The sequence below is a fragment of the Mya arenaria genome, chromosome 17 (genome assembly GCF_026914265.1).
Source record: "Mya arenaria isolate MELC-2E11 chromosome 17, ASM2691426v1".
Lineage (NCBI taxonomy): Eukaryota > Metazoa > Mollusca > Bivalvia > Myida > Myidae > Mya > Mya arenaria.
This window is the reverse complement of record NC_069138.1, coordinates 29131576-29143181: the sequence shown is the minus strand read 5'-3', so window position 1 is coordinate 29143181 and position 11606 is coordinate 29131576. Positions and strand designations below refer to the sequence as shown.

General features: G+C 34.2%; 1 protein-coding gene across 1 annotated transcript; it reads right to left on the bottom strand.

Annotated features, from left to right (window-relative positions):
• Positions 1–6144: 6144 nt before the first annotated feature.
• On the bottom strand, positions 6145–10224 carry LOC128224903 (galactoside alpha-(1,2)-fucosyltransferase 2-like). Its single transcript, XM_052934993.1, has 3 exons — positions 10118–10224; positions 7732–9857; positions 6145–6766 (listed from the first exon to the last, which is right to left on the bottom strand). The coding sequence occupies exons 2-3, from the start codon at positions 8408–8410 to the stop codon at positions 6348–6350; spliced, it is 1098 nt and encodes a 365-aa protein (XP_052790953.1). The 5' UTR covers positions 8411–9857; positions 10118–10224; the 3' UTR covers positions 6145–6347.
• Positions 10225–11606: the final 1382 nt, after the last annotated feature.

The window sequence follows — 11606 nt, the reverse complement described above, 5'->3', positions numbered from 1 at the left end:
GTAAAACCGTTTTTCTTAAAGCTGCACCCTCACAGAGTTATCGATTTGACACATTTTATATGTTTTGCCTTTGATGAGCCAATGTTTGCTTAAATGTCTGAAAACCAGTGATATCAAACTGTTGACAAAAGATCAGATACCAGTTTATCATATTTACGTTCGAAAATTAATGTTTTATGGCTAACAGCATTACTAACGCTTTATAAAAAATGCAATTTTCGGCATTTTACCAAACAATTGATATGTGTTATATTGTGATTTATATAACATGACTGATTTTAAGGCGTTGGTGACTAAATCAGCCGATTCTGAGACAAAACAAGTGTTAATACAGTCTGAAAATCTGTGAGAGTGCAGCTTAAAGGGTCTCTGGTGAATGGATCACTAGTGAGATTCACATTGATACACTTAGGAAGCTACTGACGAAAACAACCGCCAAATTAAGTCATAGTCTTGACAATGTTTTGTTGAGCGGTTTTTCAGAAGCTTGCACAGGCTAGTATAAAGGCATTTCGTGCCAAACACTAATATAGTTAGCATTTAATCATTCCACTCTGAATCGAACAACATTTACGCAATATCTGATTATCTGGGAGACGTATCGCTCTTCTTCACACTCACTGCAGACACTTAACGGGGCCCAGATTTTAACCCGCGACCATTCACACCCGAAGCGAACGCTCAATCACTGAGCTTTCGCGGAGGTCAACAACTATTCCTCATGCACTGCGGCTTACATAAAAGCCGCAAAAATCACACGGCACTAACCATGATTATGAAAGGTCATTACCACAACCGTTCGTATATAATCGTTCATTTCCATATATTTTTTTACGTTAACAGAAACAAATGAATGTATTATCTTGAACCATATTAAAAGTAAATGTTCAAGCCATTATAAGATATGTCTGTCCCGTTTCGGAGAATAATTCAAAATAAGAAAGTAGTACATTTGTTTATAAATATGTTTGCGGTTGACACTATGTTGTGTGAACGGCCATCCAACGCAACAGAGAAATTAGAGCAAGCTACACACTTTAAAGCTACATTTTCACAGATTGACAATTTTGACATTTTGTAAATTTCTGTATCAGAATCAGCTGATATGCTTGAATGCATTCATTTCATATAACTCAAAATAGGACATATGTGCATTGTTGGATAGGCAGCCGAAAATTTCAATTTTCTTAAAGCGTTAGTAACACTTTGAGTCATAAATCATCAATTATCGACCAGAAATATGTTAAACCGCAAACACAATTATATTCAAATAACGGAGGTTATACGACTAGAAGAATTGACACAGTACTCATGTTTTTGAATAAAAAAAAAGCTTTCCTAGAAATGCTTTTGAAAACACTAATTTTATCATTATTTAATTCTATGATTTCGAAATTGCAGAAAAAATAGAATTATAGTATAATTTTTTTATTTGGTTTCAGTGGTGTTCGAGTTTTATTTTTATTTCAAAGCATTACCATGTTAAATTTATTTGACTTTCACGATCAAATCCAAAAACTGCATGTGATATAGCTACAAATAAAAATCAAAAGCGATATTTGGGCGCTATTTTAACTTGAGAATTAGTGACCACGTAGCTATCAAATAGAAAATCAACATTTATAAAGGCTTATAATAATTATTATCTTTTTTGTCCGTACCTATGCGGGTTTTTTTCTTGTTGTTTTTATCATTAAAGTAAAATGAGTCCAATATGATAATGCACTATTTATAAATCCTGGAATCAAGTAAGACAGTATTTAATCAGTATTAACAGTCCAATGAGTTGTCCGAAAAGTCCTTACTTAGTTTGTAATTAGACTTCAATCTTTTTCTGAAATTTGGTGTTTCGAAACCTTAAAATTGCATTTTAATATAATGTGTTTCTTTTTAGAAAATACTTAGAAAATAAGTATAACATTATATAAATATTGACTGCCTTGAGGGTGACAGTGCATATTGTCAACCTGAGGTTAATACCGTCGACCGAGGTGAAGCCGAGGTTGACAGTTTTTCTGAAGGTTGACAATAATCACTGTCACCCTCAAGTCAGTCAATATCTATTTTATTATACCGAACAAAAACTGTAGTATTTTAAAGACTAAAAATACCATTTTCACTGACAGCTGCAAATCTTGCTGCCATTTTGGCAAGAATTGTCGGCTGGTAAACAAAGCGCTCAGGTGATACAGGCTTTAAGTAAAATACTATCAGTAAATCCCGTATTTGTACCGTATTGCCAATTGCATATGTTCTATAGAAGTGAGGATAATTAGTGCATTTTAAGGTTGCAATGCCAGTTTTATATTAATCATAATTTTTCACATACAAATCCAACATGGCGGCGTATTTGTAGCGTATTTTCAATTTCATGACGTCAGAGGGTGATAGTGCGGCAGAGGGTGATAGTGCGGGGTGATAGTCGAAAATATTGCCCTGGTGTTTTTACCATATGTTCGATAGAAGTGAGGTATAATAAAATTAATTACCACGTCATTGACATCATTCAATCGAAAGCGCACATGTGCAGTTCTCAACCAGAAATTACGTCATAAACAAAGTGAGGCCTAACCACTGATGCTTAGAAGCAGACGACATGAAAACATTGAAGAACTATACGCCTTTGTGTAATGCACCAGTCAATTGTAACAACTGCCCCCAGGGATTAGCGGGGACTTTAACTTTCGGTCCAGCCAAGCCCGGTTAAAATCTCCGCCCTGCGTAGACGAACTGCTGGTAAAATCCCTGCCAAATGCCCCCACACCACAGGGACCATAGGATAGCCCATTCCCCGCTATTTTGGGCGCGAAGACAAAACCACCTGCATTCACGTAGCACTGCGCGACCACCTGGAAGGTAAAAACACGGCCCATTATCTCGGATATCCCCGGTATACCCCCGGACCTGAGGGGCCGTGGTTACAATTGACTGGTGCATAACAGAGTCGATTATCACCATTTGTCCATGTACTCTTACCTTTCGCAGTTCTGATTTCGTGTCTCACGACACGGGAGGATGTGTTTCCTCCCTTGATTTAAACATCTTATTGCATTGCATTACATTAACACAATATATGATGAAGCAAGCAGTAAAGATATACGTACAGATAAAACAATTAGCGATATTTCAACCAGGGAGTTTATGGCCACGTAGCTAATTAGAAGGAAAAACACATATGAAGACTTTTATACTTTTATCTGTACCTAAAGCTTAGACGTTTTTGTTTTTATCATTAAAGTAAAGTAATAATGATGAGCTAGTATTTATTGCATGGCGATATATTTACACAATATATGATGACGCAAACAACAAAGAAACAGAATCAGTGCAATGTACACAACTAACGTTCATATACAAAAGAACATGCAAACGGATTGGGCCAAGAGTTTTTCCAACATCAGTTACGGCCCTTTCTCAAAACGTCACATGAAAACCACAATGTTGACGTTGTCAAATAAAATATAAAACCAGATGTAATATTTAATGCATAATGTAGTGTTCATATAAATATATATAAGAATAATGTGATCTGTAAATACGAGAATAGTGGTTTTTAAATAACAGATCGTGTCATGCAATAAATAATAATTGAAAAAAGTAGAAGTTTAGAAGAAAACAGTGGAGTGTTCCTTGTGCTTTCTGTGGAATGTTAAAGAAACGATAACTGTACTTTATATAGTGAAATACTTCCGTAAATATTACAACCGTATCATCATTATGGAGATTTTAAGATCCGAAAAGTAGTTATTTAGTGCTCAGAGGTTGAACTTTTCTACTTTTCTGAAACAGTATTGCCTTTCGACTGCAAATAACGGAGCAGTTGAAGAAATAGTGTTTGTCATTTTCTTCATCATTACATTGACCACATAACGGAGAGACTCTGAGGTGATTATTAAACAAGTCTGAATTAAGATCGATGCACTAATTTCTTATAAACCGACCAGCGGCGTTCTGCAAAGACAAATGCAGATAAAACATCAGGTCGTTTCAACCTTTGTTGTAAATGTCGCTTGGTAGACGAGAGTGATGGCCAGTGTTTTGTGTCTTACATCGAGTTTCTTCCACAATGAAATGGCAGAAGGAATTGTTGAACAACTGCAAATTTCTAATCTCATATCAAAAGTTACTAGATTTTCACTGTTTCATAGATTGTATGGGTTTTAATCATTTTCTTTCAAATATTTGTGTTAGGTAAGATGGCAGTTCTCTACAATTACTTTTATACACTGGGATGAGATTTTGTACTTATCTTCGATCTGATAAGAAAATCCAAACACGTTGTTAAATAAAGTTTGCAATTGACACTGATCATGTAAAATCTGTAACATTTCTTGCTGCCTCATATTGAAGTTTCTCGAGTGTTTCTATTTTCATATTCAGAACAATTAACCAATACTACTGAATCATATTCGAGGATTGGACTTATGTAGGAAATATAAATATTATTGACAGTTCTTCGACGAAGTTTAAAATCAAAAAGCTTAATGAACCAAGACCCTTTTTGCAGAAGTCTTAATATTTTCAATATGTTTATACCAGATTCCGTCAGAACCCCTAGAGTGACCCCTAAGTGTTTGCGTTTGTCAAAATAAGTAAGAGCTGTTTAATCCTATACAAGATGTGAAAGCAGTTTATTTGACAGTGCGAAAAACATTGCTTGAGTCGTTGATAGGTTGAATTGAACAAGCAATTGTTTTGAACAGTCAGAAATGGTTTGAATATCAGCCTTTATAGAGTTATCCATAGGATCTATGCTAGCTGATGAGACAGCAAGGGAATTATCATCCTGGAAAATATAATTAGTTGTGCTTTTTAGTGCGTTAACTATGACAATGACGTATATGAAAAAGAGATAAGGGCACATTATAGAACCATGTAGTTCACCTGCTGTGATGAGATTAAACCGAGCAAAAGATGTTCCAACAAACACTCATTGGTTTCGATTTTGTAAGTAATTGGATATCCAGATGATTCCATTACCGGTAATTGCATACTCTTTAAGGTTTAAAAATAAAGCCGCAGTGGAAAACTCGATCAAAGGCCTTTTATATCTCGCTTATATTTCTTTCAAACCAAGAAAACCTGTCCATTACGAATTTGCTTATGCCAATTATTTGTCACGAACAATATAACTGTTGGTGATGTTTAAACCAATTTTTAATAACATTCATTGTGTATACTTTATTATTTACCTTTTGATCTTTTGTTCAACATATAGAAGATGCACTCTCACAGATTGACAGTTTTTACTTTTTTTAGTTTTTGTCCAAGATTTAGCTTTTTTGGTAGCAATGCCCTCAATTCAGTCATATTAAACAGAACTCACAATAGAATATATCTCAATTATTTGGAAAACTGACGAAAAATTCATTGTTTTAGCTTTAGTACCGCTTTTAGCCATGCAGCATCAATTTTCGAATGTAAATATGAAACACTGCGATATCAGATCTTGTATTACTGGTTTCAAGACATTTACACAAAAACTGGCTCATTTCAAGACAAAAAATCCGTTAGATCGCAGCTTTTAATGATAAAAAAGTTGCAAAAATTTAACTCAAAAGAGGGTCTTTTTTTATTAAAACTGATCATATCGAGTTAATATATCAACAAAAAAGAAACTGTATGACAGACCTATGCCTTTCCTTAATTTATCGTTTTTTCAGAACCGTTCAAATTTATAATCACGGATTTATGTAAAACTTTAAGCTAAATGAATTTCTCTCCTTAGCATCGTTTTGACCTTTATATGGTAATTGATAGATATGTGTTTTAGAGAGAAAATATTTCATTTTTCTAGCGCAACATCATCTCAAATGGGTCTTTAAAAAAACTGATTTTAACAACAAATGCATATAAACCTTATGTAAAACAATGTCCCTATATGAATAATATCATGCATGTCTTGCCAAAACTCATTTTAATAATATCATTGTATAATAGTAAATGTATGTCCTCTAGACAATTTCTGCTTGGCAACAATGTTTATGAAAAGGGTTTAGTTTATGTATAATTCTGGCCTGTATGGCCAAGAGTAATCCTACGATTGACCACGACATATATATATATATATATATATATATATATATATATATATATATATATATATATATATAATTAACGTATTTGTGGGTCGGATATGTAGTGAAGTGTAAATCTGCATTGTGTGTGTTTTTGCAAAGGCTTTTACAATGTTTTATACAGGAACAAAGCAATGAATAAAATGCAAAGGGAAATAACCATAATATGCAATGTTTCGTAATTAAAGGGTGAATATAATGTCAAATCTTCTTTCGTAATGTCCGTATAGTTTTTTACTATTTTGAGCTGTTGTTTTTTAATAAATGGAACTATAGACCTATCCAATTGTCTGGAAAATAGTCCGATGTGTTCAAATCTCTATCAAGAGAAGAACCTTTGGTAGGCCACGCGGAGTAATACACTGTTATTCCACCGGAGAGCCAAGCCCCCCACCAACCAAATGTCCCAATAGTAACAATCACGTGATCACAACACACCATGAGTGCAAAGTCCAAGACATCGGTTTGAAATGGGGAGTAGAACACGTCTGGTCCTGATGTACTGATTTTGCACCATTTCATGTCATCACTAATTATCACAAAGTTGACTGTTCTGTTGTTAAACCGATTTCTAAAGAAGTCCATCGACCTTTTGAGATACGCCGGATCTGTTGGGAGATTCCCGCGTTTTATGGTGACCTCCTGTAGCATGTCTCCTCTTCTGACATGTACGCAGACGTTCACAGCATCTGTAATAAACACATAAATATTCGTTAGAAATATTTGGGAAAGGAGCATCTACTATTTATATAAATCGTATGTTTTACTTGACAAATTGTCAAACACAAGCCTGGCTTAGTGTAACGGTTTTCGCTATACCCTTCCCCGACCCCTCAACGTCAATTGTGAATGTTTGATTTTTGTGTACAAATTTTGACGATTACCATACGGCGATTGTAACAATTTTACAAGGTTATATAAATAAAAGCTGTTTATGTATGATTAGGAATGATTCAAAACGATTGTTCAAATATTTGTTATAATCCGTATTACATCGTAAATTGTCATCTTCATTCAAACTGAAATAATAAAGCAACGATCGACTACGATCATCTAACGATAGGCCACAAATACCGTATACTTGTCGCACTTACGACTATCCCCTATTGCGCTACGTTTGTGCTACGGTTGGAAAGCGTTTTGAAAACAATCGTAACGAATTTTAGCAGCTCCACGACAATTTTAAACATTTTCGCCTGAATCTTTATCTTGAAATGAAATGATTCCGTAACCTTTTTCTAGCTTTAAGATGCACTCATATTCCCAAGTAAGATTTACCACAATAAATTCAATTGTTTTAATATACCCAAAAGGATGAATAAATGTCCAATACAATGGTTCTTATGAAGGATACCGTGTTAAATTTGAAAGAAAGGTATAGAAACACGGTATTACGACCTTATGAGACGGTATAAAAGTAGATCACAGTTAATCTTTTAGAATCCACCAATCATTTAATATTTCTGCGTTTTCAGCTAATAAATACACGGTTACCATCTTGTTATCAGTAATTAATGATTTTCAATAAATGAATTATTTAGTAACTAGTTAAAGGTTCAACAGTCAAAATTATGTTTGTTATACACGTGTATGTATCGATTTTGAATAAGAGTGTCACTTAAAGATTCAATACAACATTCTAAATACTAGTTACCCTGAGATGATATGTTTCTAAGGAATCCTTTAGCTTTATCCGTATATTCGGTCTTTAACGTGAACATCTGCCGTACTTCATTTCTCGCATAAGCAAAATATCTCCAACTCTGGCGAAATCCACCTAACGTCCAATTGCGAGATGTGTCCAAAGTTTCAATCACCGTTTGGTACTCATGCCTTTCTTCCTTAACCAGAATGGAATTTGTTGCCGGGAACTTGTCATATATTGGTGGCAATTGAAACCACTTGAATATTCGATGGTTATCAAATGTCGTCCGAGGTAAGAACCCGTGTCTCTTGGCCACTCCAATTAAAGCTGCGATTTTAAACATGACGTTCCCAGCGCCTCCTTGCGGATCATTCAACGTAAGAAATGTATTGCAAGTTCTGTTCTCACGCGTAATGTTTCGATGTGCAACAGTCGTATGATTCATCACTTCAAGTTCTTCTTGTGCATGGTGTTTCTTTATTTGTTGGTAAGCGTACTTTGCCCAGAATATTTTAAAACAACAATTGGTCCTTTGAAAATAATTCCGGTGGTTGCACATTGATATGTTTGAGTTAGTCTGTCGCTGATAAATTGCATCATACAATATAAACATATCTTCTTTAAAAATGTATATAACATAAACAAACGCCAACAATATTATTGACGCGTACATTCCGCGGTAACTCATCTTATTTCATTCTGTAAACAAATATTCAAAGCATTTGACCGAAGCTGTTAATAGGTGACATAGAGCTGCAATTAACTCTTGCTGGATTTATATGACTTTTTTGAAAAGAGACAATGTATTTGAACTTTATAAGTTTGGTAATGTATTTTTATGTATACTTTAAAAGACCTAATGACCGATTTCACTTTCAAAATCTTTTTTTTTTATAAATATATCTGCTAGATTATTATTTTACAGCCACAGACGGAAACACCTTTGTACAAACCTCAATGCCCCAATGAATTATAATTTTTCACCCAAATGAAGAAATTTCTAACCCATTTCAAATGGTTGTGAAAAAGACCCCCATTGAAATGGTAGACCCCTATATCAAACCCATAAAATCCTTTTACAATAATGTGTTTAATGTGCATCCATTTAGCTTGATACACAATTTTTGAGTTTTTCCACTTTGGATCCGTCTAATTCCAGTCATATTCTGAGATATTCCGGATACTGAAATTAAGCATGCGTGTGCCACTGTCTTATCCGTTTAATTAGGGAGTACTAAAACTGTTCCCAAATATTGGTTTCAATGTTGATTTAATGGATATGCATTTTAGTGCAAACCCAAATGGTCGACCCCTATATCAAACACAAGAGAGTCCTTTTACTACAGTCTTTTGCATCCATTTAACTTGATGTGTATAAAGAGTTTATCCACTTTGGGTCCGTTTAATTCCAGCCCTATTCTAAGATATTCCGGTTGCTGAAATAAAGCATGAGTGCGCACATTTCATTCCTCGTGATTAACGATGAGTTGTACCAAAATATGGGGTTCAATGTTGAATATGCATTTTAGTGCATACTAATAAATGGCCGACCCCTATATCAAATACAAGATAGTCCTTTTACAATAATCTTTTACATCCATTTAACTTGTTCCAACATATATAAATATTTTTTCCATTTGAGGTCTGTCAATCCAGCCTTATTCTGAGATATTCTTGATGCTGAGATTAAGTGTGCAACTTTAATTCCTCTTGACTGAGTACTTAAGCTTAACCAAAGTATGGGTTGCAATGTTGATTTAATGATTTTGCATTTTGGTGCCAACCAGCACCAGAGAGTCCCTTAAAAGCCTGATATATATGTACCGTTCTACGTTTTCATGTCCCAGCACTGTTGGTGTTATATTCGCTCATACTTTCCTCATATCGAACGCATAATATCTGCGACAAATTAGTATATTCATTTTTAAAACTTTAAGACACAAATAATATATCACACAATTCACAATCTCATGCCAAAATCATCTCGAACACTTATGTAGAAGTAAGTATGTCATATGACGGCAGAGTCCCGACACTTGAGCTTGGTCCGTATGGAGTGATGTTAACGAGTCGTAAGCTTGTTATGGGCACGCGTTTATTTGCTGTTCAATCCAGTGTTAATATACCAACTAGTCCTGAAAAGTAAAAAAAACAACACGGCTATACAATCAAATACATGATAAAAAGTTAAATGGTAAAGCATAACATTTCAGAACGCTTTTGTAATATATATGCATATAATTCTTATCAAACGGTGTCTAGTGGCCGACACATCTGGATGAAACACACAAAGTAAAGAACGCAATAAAGTAATTACAAAAATATCACAGCAGTTTACAAAAACAAGCACATATCCATTCAAAAACATTTAATTTACATTGACATTTTGACCTACCATTTGTGTTGTAGATTCGACTCTCGTAGCATCAATTTTGCTCCTTGTTTTATCCAATAATTACGAGCGATTGCTTCATATCGCCATTTTTTCACAGTATTTTGAAGTGTTTATTGTTTCCGAAGTTGTACATTAGTATATCACACGTCTCTGTGCTGAAAAAATACAGTGTTTTCATAGGCCCACTTGAGATGCTGTTGCGCTTGAAAAAAGGAATATTTTCTCACTTAGACATTAGTATCAATAACCGTGAAAACGTTACTATGTTGTAAATTAATTTAGCTTAAGATTATACTTAAATCTGTGATTATCAATTAACAAGTTCTGAACATGCATCAGTAGTTATGTAAAGGCAAAGTTTTCGCATATTCTATTTTGTTAATATGTGAACTCTATATGATCAGCTTTTATACAAAACATTACGATTTTGAGTTGAATTAAATTCCTTTCTTAACATTAAAAGCTGTACTCTAGCTGATTTCTTGTCTCGAATAAGCCAATTTTTGTGTAAATGTCTGGAAACCAGTAATACAAGATCTGACAAAACATCAATTCGCAGTATGTCATTTATCCGTTCGAATATTTAATGGCTTAAAGCGTTACTAAAGCTTAAGGTCAAAAATTAAAATGTTCGGTAATTTTCCAAATAATTGCAATACGTTCTATAGTGAGTTACCTTATATGTCTGAATTAAAGGCATTGACACCAAAATCAGCTGATTCTGAGACAAAAACTAAAAAAAAATATATAAAAACTATCAATCGGTGAAAGTGCAGCATTAAGAAGTTGCACCAAAAACAAATAAGCAAATTATATCCATCAGGTTTAAAATTACCAACAGTTGGAGTGTCCGTGACACATTGATTTCAATAATACAATGGAATAGGTGAGACAATGTTTTCCTGTTCTAGTTTGTTTGTAAAAGTTCCTAAAATGAATGTTTTGCACTACAGGGGTGGGTGCACATACAGGGGATGAAACTTATCACCCTATCATACTTCGGTAATAAAACGAAGGTGGGGCTCTTTACGGGACATAGCCTGACCTTTGTTTTATTTAAAATGGTGTTACAGTAGTAAAAGTTGCAAAATTATAGCAGCACCGTTTAATGTTAACGGAATCTCGAACAATGATATCACAATCAGATGACGATTATGTGTTACGGCAATCAACTAATACGCTGCTTTATGAGTTATAAATGTAACAAAAGAAAATAAGGACCGTGTATAACAATGTTACTTAGTATCAGTTTGGTAACGCTAAATGTGTTTCGTCCTCAATATTTATTCAAAAAACTACAGAAACAAGCTCAGTAGCAAAACGTTTGAACATAAACCAGATTAATGGGTAAACGCAAAATACGTATAACATAGAATCAAAACCAAGAAACATGGAAGAACAGCACAAAAATCCATTAGCAGCACAGTGCATACATACTATATAAAAAAACTAGGTATGTTTATCAAGGATTGTTAGGTATTGCCTTGGA